This window comes from Pan troglodytes, chromosome 2 (genome assembly GCF_028858775.2).
Source record: "Pan troglodytes isolate AG18354 chromosome 2, NHGRI_mPanTro3-v2.0_pri, whole genome shotgun sequence".
Lineage (NCBI taxonomy): Eukaryota > Metazoa > Chordata > Mammalia > Primates > Hominidae > Pan > Pan troglodytes.
The window spans coordinates 182,524,258-182,537,875 of record NC_086015.1 but is presented as its reverse complement, the minus strand read 5'-3'; the positions used below and the strand labels follow the sequence as shown (position 1 = coordinate 182,537,875).

Sequence of the window (13,618 nt, the reverse complement as noted above, 5' to 3'; positions counted from 1 at the left end):
GCAGTGGCTCACGCCTATAATCCCAGCACTTTGGGAGGCCGAGGTAGGCAGATCATGAGGTCAGGAGTTTGAGACCAGCCTGGCCAAGATGGTGAAACCCCCATCTCTACTAAAAATACAAAAATTAGCCGGGTGTGGTGGCGCACGCCTGTAGTCCCAGCTACTTGGGAGGCTGAGGCAGGAGAATCGCTTGAACCCGGGAGGCAGAGGTTGCGGTGAGCTGAGATTGTGCCATTGCACTCCAGCCTGGGCGACAAGAGCGAAATTCCGTCTAAAAAAAAAAGAAGAATATTAACAGTTCTTTTTATAAGATGTCAGCGATGCAGACATCTATAAAAATGTTATTAAAGAATAAGTTCAGGACATTGTTTCAGGTATATTATTCTGCTAAAGGTTAAAGATCATACCTTCACACTCTTTTTTTCATCTGATCCTTCTGTCATAAGATAGGCTTTATCTCCATCAGTTCCTTCAACACTTAGGAAGCAATTGGTTATATGGCCAATCCCACTAGGGAGAACTTTATCCCACAACATTGCATTGATAACAGAGCTCTTCCCACTGCTTGTCCTAAAGAATATACAAAATCATGAAAAACAAAACGTAACAGTAAAAAAAGTAGTTCTTTCACTGGGTCTAATATCAACTTTTTTAAAATCCAAATTTTGTTAAGATTTCTTAAGACTGCATTTTTATGAAAAGATTAACCACTTGGCTTACACAAATACTAGCAATGTACATTTCAGAAAAAATAAAGTGCAAGAAGACAAATCCCACCTTTCTCATAGTAGTATCCTCAACTTTTCTTTCTTGCTTTTTGTGGCAATTCGAAATCACAGGTCAAAATTCTGCAACACTACTCCTATCACAAGATGGGGTCTAATATCCCATCTCCTTAAATCTGGGCTGGTTTGTGACTGCTTCAACAAATAATGCACATCAGAAGTGACAGTGGGTGGCCAGGTGCAGTGGCTCACGCCTGTAATCCCAGCACTTTGGGAAGCCAAGGTGGGTGGATCACTTGAGGTCAGGAGTTCGGGACCAGCCTGACCAACATGGTGAAACCCCATCTCTACTAAAAATACAAAAAATTAGCCAGGTGTGGTGGGGGGGCCCTGTAATCCCAGCTACTCAGGAGACTGAGGCAGAAGAATCGCTTGCACCCAGGAGGTGGAGGTTGCAGTGAGCCAAGATCGCGCCACTGCACTCCAGCCTGGGCGACAGAGCCAGACTGAGTCTCAAAAAAAAACAAAAAAAAAAAACAAAATGAGTGACACTGGGTGACTTCCAAGACTAGGTCATAAAAGATAATGCAGGTTCTTCTATCTTGTTCCCTGGAATATATGCACTTGGAGCCTTGCCATGTAAAGTCCACTTACCCCGAGTCTGCTGTGCTGCAAGGAAGTCAAGCTAAATGGAGAGCTCTGAGTAGTGCTCTACTCAACAGTCCTAGTCTTTGAATCATTCCAGCCCAGGTCCCAGACATGTGAGTGAAGATTTAAGATCATTTCAACCCTCAGTTGTTGAGCCACCCCAATCTTCACATCTTCTCAGTTAAGCCTCCAGAGTCCATGGAGCAAAGACAAGACATCCCCGTTGTGCCCTATCTGTATTCTTGACTCACAGAATCAGTGAACATAATAAAATGGCTGTTAAGTTGCTAAGTTTTGGGTAATCTGTTATGCAGTCATAGGAAAAAGGACACTTTTGATGGCTCTGAAATGCAAAGAACTCATACTCACTTCAGGGACTTGCTTTCCATTAAGTCAACCCAAGTCCCAGATATCACTGGGAGCCTTTTGGTTCACTGCAAAAGCATCCTATCTTTTCGGCATATGTTTTACCTCTTTCCTTTAGCATAAGAGGGAAAGAACTTTTCTTTATGTTATAGATATCATTCCCAACTCCCTTCCCAGGGAACCTTCTTGCTTTCATTAGCTCAACATTGGCTTCTATTGCCAATATACCACATCCTGCAAGGATGCCTAGGATCTCTCTTAAGATTTATCTTTCTGGACATTTCATGAAGCCTTGCAGTGATCCTCAAGAGTAGTTCTGAAACCATCCCCATGGGGTTAACAAGAATTACATGCCGGGGTCTGGACAGAAATATGGCTGTAGCTCATTAATAATCAGGCTGCACTTTGGCCCACTTCCTTGTTGCTAAATGTCATGTAACACCAGATACTGACCATTTGCACCCCCATTCTTCCTATAGACAGGAGCTCTGACATTAGAATCGTAACACTTTTAAGGATAGCTTAAGATGTTTTTTGGGCCCCCAAATCCAGCAACCAGTTTGAAGACCCCCCACAGAGGAATGGGATGGATCAGCATGCGAATACAGCCTAGCCTTATTATCTCCCTGTCCCATGACTTCACTCTGCAAGTTCCAACCAATCAACGACCTCTACACTTTGGGTACTCCAAAAACCTTAAAAACCCTAACCTCAAATTCCTTGGGGGGATGGATTGAGGTTCCCCCCCATCTCCTCATTTGGTGACCCTACGATTAAACCTCTTCTCTGCTGCAACCTGGTGTCTCAGCATATCAACTTGCTGCATACATTGGGTGATGGACCTACTATAGTTACAGTTTGGGTCCCTCCACCCCATGTAAGAATCATCTGGGGAGCCCATTAATGATGCAGATTCCTCAAGTGAACTGTGAACCTAAAGAATCAAGACTCTGGGGATGCTCTTGGGATGATTCTTATGCATACTAAAGTGAGACACACTGTCACCCTGCCTTCCCAAAACGAACAAAAAAAACAACTGTGGAAATAGAAACTTTTTCTCCTCTACTATCAAAATCAACACAGAACACTTCATAACTAGATATGTGGGGATTTTTCCACATGCATGAAGCAGTTCTCCAGCAAACACCAACTGGGTGTCCTATCATTCATTTCTACCTCCTCCCACCTTGGTTCAATGTCAGAATAGCTCACAGAACTCAGGGAAGCACTATACTTACATTTACTGGTTTATTATAAAGGATATTGTAAGTGACACAGATGAGATGCCTGAGCATTCATGCCCTCTCAGCATGCCACTCTCCCAGCATAACCATGAGTTTAGTTACCTGGAAGTCCAATCATGTTCAAGAGTTTTCATAAAGCCTAATTTTCAGCCTGTCCTCCCCCACCCTTCCTGGAAATGGGTGGGTGGGAAGGAAAGTTCCAGTCCTCTAATCCCCTGATCACTTAACCTTTCAGGTGACTGGTCACCCTCTGAGGTTATCTAGGTGCCCCACCCTAAACCACTCATTAGCATAAATTCAGTTGTCATCAAAAAGGGCTCATTATGAAAACAAGAAACTCCAATCACTCAGGGAATTCCTGTGGTTTTAGAAGCTCTGTGACAAGAATGGGACAAAGATCAAATATATTTCTTTTTATACCATACCAATGCTTTCTAATTTTCCTTTTACCTGGCGGGCATTTTTTTTTTCTTGTTTGAGATGGAGTCTCCTTCTGTGGCCCAGGCTGGAGTGCAGTGGTGCGATGTCAGCTCACTGCAAACTCCACCTCCTGGGTTCAAGTGATTCTCCTGCCAAGGCCTCCCAAGTAGCTGGGATTACAGGAGTGCACCACCGCACCCAGTTAATTTTTCTATTTTTGGTAGAGACAGGGATTCACCATGTTGGCCAGCCTGGTCTCAAACTCCTGACCTCAGGTGATCCACCTGCCTCGGCCTCCCAAAGTGCTGGGATTATAGGCGTGAGCCACCACGCCTGGCCCCTGGCTGGCATTTCCATGGATAGTCCCTCTTCCTCTCCCCAGTGCTGTCATTGTTTTTCATTACACACTCTCCCTGGATCATCTCATCAACTCCTGTGATCTCAATCACCAATATAAGCCAATAATTCCTAAATTTCCTAGAATTCTCCCTAGTCCAAGTCTCATATTTTCAACTGCCTTTTTGGTAACTATACTTGAATATATATAGTTGTATTAAACACACACAATTTCCTGCCTATACTACTGTCAGAGGTGTTTGAAGCAGAGCAACTCCATCTTGAACAGGGGCTGGTTAAAATGAGGATGAGACCTACTGGGCTGCATTCCCAGGAGATTAGGCATTTTAAGTCACAGAATGAGATAGGAGGTTGGCACAATATACAGCTCACAAAGACCTTGCTGATAAAAGAAGTGGCCAAATCCCACCAAAACCAAGATGGCGATGAAAGTGATCTCTGGTCGTCCTCACTGCTCATTGTAATATATATATTATATGTATATAATATATACAGTTTAGATGCCATGGCAACATCCAGAATGGATGGATATATGGGCTAAAAAGGGGAGGTACCAGCTGGGCACGGTGGCTCACACCTGTAATCCCAGCACTTTGGGAGGCCGAGGTGGGTGGATGGCCAGAGGTCAGGAGTTTGAGACCAGGCTGGCCAACACGGTGAAATCCCATCTCTACAAATAATACAAAAATTAGCTGGGTGTGGTGGTGCACTCCTGTAATCCCAGCTACTATAGGGAGGCTGAGGCAGGAGAATTGCTTGAAGCTGGGAGGCAGAGGTTGCAGTGAGCCAAGATCACGCCACTGCGCTCCAGCCTGGGTGACAAGAGTGAAATTCTGTCTCCCAAAAAAAGAAAAAGTTGGGGACAGGTACCAACCCTCAGTTCTGGGAATTGCCTACCCCTTACGTGGAAAACTCATGAATAATCCACCCTTTGTTTGGCATACAATCAAGAAATAACCATAAAAATAGCAAAGCAGCAGTTCTCGGGACTGATCTGCCTATGCAGCAGCCATTCTTTATTCCTTTATTTTCTTAATAAACTTGCTTTCACTTTATGGATCCATCCGGAATTCCTTCTTGAGCAAGGTCCAAGAACCCTCTCTTGGGGTTAGGATCGGGGCCCCTTTCCGGTAACATTATCACAACTGCCTCCTACCCCTGTTCTCATTCAATTCATTCTCCCCATTATATCGAAGGTTATAATTGTAACATCCAATCCTCTCATGACTATTTTCCAAAATAAAAGAATGCAGAACGCCTTACCATGATATATTAATACAAGGTCTTTTACAATCTGACTTTTGCTTACAAAGTCTCTTCTTTTGCTATTGTTTCGTAACACCTTAAATTCAACTACTTGAGTTCTCCAAACACACTGTGGTCTCCCTACCTCTTTCTATTTATGGCTTTCTGCAAGAAATGAGCTTTTGGACCTTTTTCACATCCAAAGCTATACCTATTTCTCATTCTCAGTAGGACAGTTGAGTCATCACCTTCCCAGGAGGCTCTTCCTTCCTACTCCACCCTAATCTGAAGTAGGATCTTTTTAAATGGAGCTGTCTCATGCCAGACTCTGTGTAAGGCCCTGAGAATATGGTCAAATGGGAGAAGCAGAAAATAAAAACATAAAATAAGAGCTTTGTGAAAAGTGTTGAAAGACATTAACAGGATGCTTTAACAGAAAATAACTGAGAAGGAATAATTTAGATAGGGTGGTCAGAGAAGGTGTCCAAGGTAGTAACATTTAGGATGAAATATGAAGAATGAGAAGGCACTAGACGTAGCTAGGACAAGGAAAGGTGAGTTGTAGGCAAAGGGAATTGCAAGGGCAAAAGCCCTACGATGGGAAATAGCTTAGAAGGCCTACGAAGTTAGTTTAGTAAATAAATGCCTCTGTTGGTACACAGCACATGATAGCTGAATAACCAGTTATGGAGCTAGTCATTTGTCTTTGCATATAAGCTGTGGCAGAGATCACCCTATCACTCTGGATTGTTACACCAATGTACGCCTCCTACTCTCCCTCTAGGAATGATGGAGTTGAAAATTTTGGAAGACGTACCTGATCACTGCCCTTTTCTCCCTGCCATAATCCTTACAACCTGTGAACCAGATAATTGTCAACCTTAAGAAAGACACTAAAGAAAATCACCTCTAAATTAGCCAGGCACAGTGGCTCACGCCTGTAATCCCAGCACTTTGGGAGGCCGAGGTGAGTGGTTCACTTGAGGTCAGGAGTTCGAGACCAGCCTGGCCAACATGGTGAAACCCTATCTCTAATAAAAATATAAAAATTAGGCCGGGGCCAGGCGTGGTGGCTCATGCCTGTAATCCCAGCACTTTGGGAGGTCGAGGTGGGCAGATTGCCTGGGCTCAGTAGTTCGAGACCAGCCTGGGCAACATGGTGAAACCCCATCTCTACTAAAATACAAAAAAAAAAAAAAAAAATTAGCCAGGTGTGGCAGCACACGCCTGTAGTCCCAGCTACTAGGGAGGCTGAGGCAGGAGAATTGCTTGAACCCGGGAGGCGGAGGTTGCAGTGAGCCGAGATGGTGCCACTGCACTCCAACCTGGCAGCGGACTGAGACTCTGTCTCAAAAAAAAAAAAAAAAAAAAAAATTAGGCTGGATGCAGTGGCTCACGCCTGTAATTCCAACACTTTGGGAGGCCAAGGCGGGTGGATCAGGAGTTCAAGGTCCTGAGGTCCTGAGGTCAGGAGTTCAAGACTAGCCTGGCCAATATGGTGAAACCCCATCTCTACTAAAAATACAAAAATTAGCCACGTATGGTGGCACACGCCTATAATTCCAGCTACTAGGGAGGCTGAGGCAGGAGAATCACTTGAACCCGGGATGTGGAGGTTGCAGCGAGCCGAGATTGTGCCACTGCACTCCAGTGTGGGCGACAGAGTGAGACTCCCTCTCAGGGGAAAAAAAAAAAAAAAATGCTGAGTTTACTTGGGAATCAAAAATAAAGATTATAATCTGGAATGCATGGAATGGCATACCAGTGCATTCAGTGAGGGTAAGAGGAGTTTCTATTAGCAAAGAGATTTACATAAGCTGCCTAGAAACAAGAGTTATTTGGTTCCAGAGGTTCAACGCCAGTTATTGTCAGTTCATTGGTGGAGATGCCATTACTGGGCAAGAACTCTCCTGAAAACATTTTATCTGAATTAAGGCAGTCCTAAAGTATGTTTATTGATAAGTCTTATCAAAGCAGGAGATTTGAAAGAATTTCTAGAAAGTCCTTGGAAATAGTTATCTCAGACAAGAGCCTCTTTCCTTCTAGGCCTGTCTAGGTATGACAAAGTGATTTCATCCTAGCTTCTGAAACTTTCACATAATCAAGTAAACTTAAAAGAGTAAAACACAAAGTATGCTTATCATTTATCTATATTTCCATTCTTAAAACTGTCTATGAGCCAATTCTTAGAGATGAGAATCATTAAAAGGTAAAAATATGATTGACTTTCATAAAGCTTCATTTTATACCAGGAGGTAAAATGCACAAATTCTTTCACATGCTAACTAACAGCTTTAACATTCAACACAGGCAGAAACTTGCGGGGCTGGGGAAGGATGGGAGAAATATTACTTGTTGAAACATCAGACACAAAGCTGATTCCTGGAAACTAATCTTAGAAGTAATAATAAATAATTACCTGCCAAAAAATGCCACCTTCATGTGTCTCCGAGATAGCACCTCACCAATGATGGAAAGCTTGTCTTTATATCCTTGCATTTCTACCAGATCATCCTCAGTGGCTATTCGATCAAGTTCCGGATTCTTATATGTTGCTGCAAAATTGAAATGGCATTAGAAAAGTGATATAAATGAATATTAAGTTAGTTATATGATGGAATACCTAAGATTGTATGTATTTTTGCTTTATGTTAACATGCCACCCACAGCATCTCAATGTTTGGTAAAAGGTGCATACTCCGTGGCAATGGGTCACAAGAATCCCGCCCAAAAGAATTTCAAGAATATTAAAAGTTGCAAGGGCACAGTCAAAAGTGGACTTCTAGGTCTCAAACATACAAGCTACCCTTGAGACAAGAATACGTTTCTAAAGAGAGAAACTAGAACCTAACACTGACCTATTATTGTTCCAACCTGACTGAATGGATCTTCAGATCTTGAGCTCAGAAGGGGGAGCCACATACTGAGAGAAAAAAGTGAGGTTTGAATAGGAGCCCCTCAGAAATTAAGATACGGTGCAAGGTCTCCAAGCTAGGAAAGACCTTGCTACTTTACCATGTTCTATCTGCTTCCCCCAGGGATGAGGTGAAACAGCTCACTTAACACAAAGACAGAGAAGAAAGAGAATTACAGGTTGTATCCCGTCTACAGCCATACCACCCTGAATGCACTTGATCTCATCAGATTGTATCCCACTCTCACTCTCATTAGGTTTAGGGTTTAACCACACATCCCAGCCCTCACCTCTCCTCCATGGCTGGAGGTAGTTGAAAAAGCCTGGGTTTAAAAAATAGAAAAATCTTTCAGTTTTGTTTATAACTCAGGAATAGGAGATAACCTGATGTTTACATTCTTATCACCTCTTTTTGAAGGTAAAGACATGAAGATTCATGTGGGCATGGGGGCTCACGCCTATAATCCTAGCACTTTGGGAGGCCAAAGTGGGCAGATCCCTTGAGGTCAGGAGTTCATGACCAGCCTGAACAATATGGTAAAACACCATCTCTACTAAAAATACAAAAATTAGCTGGAAATCACTTGAATCCGGAGGCAGAGTTTGCAGTGAGCCGAGATGGTGCCACTGCACTCCAACCTGGGCCACAGAGTGAGACATCGTCTCAAAAAAACAAAAACAAAAACAAAGATTCATCTGGCTATCTGAATGACCCTAATTAGAGACAAACACTGCCACTTAAAACTTCTCCAGTGCACATCCAATTAAGCTTCTCATATCTCACCATACTTTTCTAATGCATTAATAAAATATGTGCAATTTGGTGAATAATGGACAGACTGGTTTAAGTATCATTACATTTATTTTTGCTTTTCATTTTATTTTTGCTCTTGTATGTTTCTCTCGATTTATTTGCTTTGTCTCCTTTTTGCAACATTTTTACTGAGGTTCTAAAACCTGTACAACTGAATTTAGATTCTAAAGCTGCCATTTCACTAGTGCCTAGCATGATGCATGATCTATAACACGCACAATACACATTTAACTTCATTTTCACTTCCTATTATTTTTAGAAAAAAAAATTTTTTTAAAGTCAACTGTGCCAGCTCAAATTATTTCCTAATTGGAAACAAAGATTCTATACTACTATTTTTTTTTTCTCATTCAGCATTGAATTGTGTCAAGTCTGGTGCTAGGAATACAATGAATCCCAGGCTCCTGCCCTAAAGGAGCTCAAAATATGGTAAGAGAGGGTTGGGAGAGACATGAAAAAAAAAGTTTGATTTCCAATCTACCAAAGGTTTCCCCACTGTCGCTGGAAAAATTTACAGAATCCCTCCCTTTCCATTGTATAGTTGAGAGGTGCATAATCTTTTCTTTTTTTGAGATGGAGTCTCACTCTGTCACCCAGGCTGGAGTGCAGTGGGCGACTTCGGTTCACTGCAACCTCTGCCTCCCGGGTTCAAGCGATTCTCCCTCCCCGAGCCTCCTGAGTAGCTAGGATTACAGGCGTCCGCCACCAGGCCCAGCTAATTTTTGTATTTTTAGTACAGACAGGGTTTCACCATGTTGATCAGGCTGGTCTTGAACTCCTAACCTCAGGTAATCTGCCGATCTTGGACTCCCAAAGTGCTGGAATTACAGGTGTGAGTCAGGGCGCCTGGCCGAGAGGTACATAATCTTAAGAACCAGAAAAAAATTTCAACAGTTATCTCCAAAGAAGGATTCCCGGCCGGGTGTGGTGGCTCACACCTGTAATCCCAGCACTTTGGGAGGCCAAGAGAGGTGATCATGGGGTCAGGAGTTCGAGACCAGCCTGGCCAATATGGTGAAACCCTGTCTCTACTAAAAATACAAAAATTAGTCAGGCATGGTGGCACGTGCACTGTAGTCCCATTTACTTGGGAGGCTGAGGCAGAAGAATCGCTTGAACCCAGGAAGTGGAGGCTGCAGTGAGCCGAGAACATGCCACTGCACTCCAGCCTGGGCAACAAGACAAGACTCTGTCTCAAAAAAAAAAAAAAAAAAAAGAAGTATTCCCTAGTAAGACATGACATTCCTCATCACCTTTAACAGTTATGAAACTCCTTTTTCCCCCTTTCCACTGCAATTCAGCCTCATTTGAGAGAATGAGATATGTCTGAGGTCTTGGCTTAACTGCTAAATTGGGGAGGAGACAAGTATAATGGTTAAATGTGGACTGCCTGATTTTTTGTCTGGGCACTTATTAGCTGTGTGATCTTGGGCAAACTGTTTAACTTTTCTTTGACTTGGTCTCTTCATCTTTAAAATGACAGATGGTGGTGATGAAAATTAAATGAACTATTAACATAGCTATTTCTCATCACCTAGTGGTGATGAAAATTAAATGAGCTATTAATATACTAAAGTTCTTAGTTGTTATTAATACCATTTAATTTTCCCCTTCTGGAGGTTAGAAAGGGGTTTTATTCATTATAGTACTTCTCATAGTATACAGTATAATGCCCTATACATGTGTTCAATAACACGTTGAAAGAATAAGCACTTTTATATATTTTCAACAGTAATTACTTTAAAAACTTAAGAAGAACTAACCTTCAACAAAATGTGATCCTTCAGTAACAAACTCCAGTAACTGGTCAAAGATTGCAGTAATCGCCTTCTTAGCCAGCACAAAGTGCTTCAGTGGAGAAACAGGTTCTGCCATTATGCTACTAGAGGGAGATAAAGTTAGAAAAGCACCAACTAAAGTGGATGATAGACATGCAAACTGATGACACACCAGTGACATTCATCAACTCCCCAATGAAATAAATTATGCTGGCAAAATGTTTTTAGGTAATTCTTTTTTGGGAGTGTTCTAGTCAGACAATTAGAGACGACTTTTGAATGATATTTCACTAAAATAAGTGAAATCTATTAGCCAAAATCTTGGTTGCAATTTCTACTCAATTTCCCTTCGGTGAAGACGAAACTAATTGTGACTAAGTTTGTCACTGCATGTGACTCTAAAGTACATCAGGGAACAGGGTTAGTGAGACGAAGCCAAATTCACAAACAATAACGAAGTTACTAAGTTTCTCAACCTGAAGCTCTAGGTGAGTAGGAGTGGATATGCAGAGTGAGGAAATAAAATTCTAAGATCACAATGTGAGGCTGACATTTAGAAAGGTAAGGCTTCAAGAGGGCATTAACGCTTCCAGCCAAAGTACCAGAAACTTCAAGGACTATAAGTTTAAGAAAGCATAGGTGGTTTCTCAAGAAAAAGACACCAAAGACAAACAATCACGGTCTAATCCTGGTGTGTACATGGAAAGGAACAGTGGCCATAAAGAAGGCGGATTCTTCCAGAGAGTCAAGAAATGACCGCGCGAAGGAGCTGCGTGGGAAAAGCCGGGTGGGGGTAACGCCCCGGTCCGGCCGGTGTGAACACCTGCCTTAGAAAAGGCCTCCCACCTTCCCACACCGGGCGCAGGAGTCAGGGCCAGAGCCCACCCCCGCCCCGCGCACGACCGTCCAGGTCCGGATCCCCCAATCCCACCCCCGAGCACGGCCTCGTGGGCTCCGTGGGCTCGACTCGGCCGCCAGCCCCGTTCGCCCGACAGTTGGCTCTCTCCTTTCCCACAGGACCGCGGCGGGCGGCACCTCGTCACACAACGCTGCATGCACGACTCCCGCCCCCAGTCCCCAGTCGCTCGAAGGTCACTCCGAGCGTCGTTAACGTTCTGTCGAGGCAGCCGGCACTCACAGTCTCCGCTCCAACTATCACCCGGCAACAGCAACTCGGCCACAGATGCCAAAGTGCCTCATCTTCCCGAGAAGTTAAAGGCGGAGAGGAGGCAGGGGGAGTGGCAAAGGGCGGTCACTTCCGGCCTCTTGCCTCCTCTGTTCTGTTTGGCTCCGTGGCCGGAAGCGCATCTATGCCAGGCGCCATTTTCCTTAAGGGCAGAAGGCAAGGTTTGTTGTGGGCAGAGACTGCTACCAGGAGAGTGGTTTTCCGTTCCCCCTTCCAACTTCTTCCCCTCCCTTCTCCCCTCAAAGTGTCCAAGTCTCTGCCCAGCCTAGGCTTAGCTAGCTTCCAATGATGGTGGTGGCTGACGCCTATAATCCCAGCACTTTGGGAGACCGAAGGGGCGGGATATCTCTTAAGCTCAGGAGTTCGAGACTAGGCTGGGCAACATAGGGAGGCGCCCCCCTCGGCCCCCGACCCGCTTCCTCCTCCCCGTCTCTACAAAATTAAAAAATGAAAAATTAAAAAAAAATTAAAAACTTAGCGAGGCGTGGTGGCACACACCTGTGGTCCCAGCTACTTCGGAGACTGAGGCGGGGGGATTGTTTGGGCCCGGGGCTGCAGCGAACTGTGATTTATCGTGCCACTGCACTCCAGCCTGGGCAAGAGAGCGAGACATTTTTTCAAATAAATAAATAAATAAATGACAAAAGAAAAGAAATCCAGATCGTATTACTTTCCGAACTTAAAAAGCTTTCCAGGCCGGGCGGGGTGGCTCACGCCTGTAATCCCAGCACTTTGGGAGGCCGAGGCGGGCGGATCAAAAGGTCAGGAGATCGGGAGCATCCTGGCTAACACGGCGAACGCCCGTCTCTACTAAAAATACAAGAAGTAGCCGGGCGTGGTGGTGGCGGGCGCCTGTAGTTCCAGCTACTCAGGAGCCTGAGGCAGAGAATTGCTTGAACCCGGGAGGCGGAGGTTACAGTGAGCCGAGATCGCGCCACTGCACTCCAGCCTGGGCGACAGAGCCAGACTCCATCTCAAAAACAAAAAAAAAAAAAAAAAAGCTTTCCAACAGCTTGCCATTATACTTAAAATTAAAGCTTCGGATGGTAACCGCCCAAGGAAAGCCTTCACCTTGCCCGCTGACTAGCCAGAACTGATACAAGACAGGGGAATTGCAAATAAAGACTTAGTCACGCAAAGCCGGCTGTATGGGAGACTGGAGTTTTATTATTACTGAAATCAGTCTCCCCGAGCAGCACTGGGGAGCAGAATTTTTAAGGACAATTTGGTGGGTTGGGGGAGGCAACTGAGCCAGGAGTGCTGATTGGCCAGGGATGAAATCACAGGGAGTGGAAGCTGTCTTTCTGCACGAGTCAGTTCCTGGGTTGGGGGACACTAGGTCAGATGAGCCAGTTTATCGGTCTGGGTCGTGCCAGCTAATCCATCAGTTCTGAGCATAGGTAGTCTCAAAGGGAACTTTTACTCTGTTTGAATTTTAAAAATCATGATGGTATCCTTTTATTAGTTCTGTACTTAATAATTATATTTAATATAATTACTGCATTTTAAAGCAAGAGTGACATATTACAGGCTATAAATTATAGCACGGTAATTAAATGTTTAATATAGTAAGTAATAAGAAATTTAATCCATTGCTTTTGTGTGTGTGTGGAACACACATATTACCAAAAAGCCAGGAGAGTAAACACAAAGAAGGAAAAGAATTAAAATATAAACGCTAAAACCAACATAGATATTAACAAAAACTAGAGTTATTTGAAAGAAATTATCAATTTGATGTATCACTGCCAAATCTGTTCAAGAACATAAAAAATGAAAGAAGACACAAATTAAGGGGAGAATAACTATAGATATATACTATAAATGCCAACAAATTGAAAAGCTTAGATGAAGTATAAAATCTGGGAAAACATCAAATACCAAAATTAGACCGAGAAAAAATAGAAAACTCGAATAGGCT

At 43.6% G+C, this 13,618-nt stretch overlaps 1 protein-coding gene across 7 annotated transcripts in view; it reads right to left on the bottom strand.

Annotated features, from left to right (window-relative positions):
* The window catches only part of MFN1 (mitofusin 1), a 70,188-nt gene extending 58,245 nt beyond the window's left edge, over positions 1-11,943 (bottom strand). For 2 of the 7 annotated variants that reach the window (XM_063807365.1, XM_063807364.1), the window contains exons 1-4: positions 11,650-11,841; positions 10,497-10,615; positions 7,425-7,560; positions 408-570 (exon numbers count right to left, since the gene is read on the bottom strand). In XM_063807365.1, the coding sequence (XP_063663435.1) occupies positions 408-570; positions 7,425-7,560; positions 10,497-10,608 (411 nt within the window). In that variant the 5' untranslated portion in view covers positions 10,609-10,615; positions 11,650-11,841. Of the gene's footprint in view, positions 1-407; positions 571-7,424; positions 7,561-10,496; positions 10,616-11,334; positions 11,618-11,649 lie in introns of those variants that run through there. The other 5 variants (XM_024355824.3, XM_024355825.3, XM_054681279.2 and 2 more) reach the window with 5 other exon arrangements.
* Positions 11,944-13,618: the final 1,675 nt, after the last annotated feature.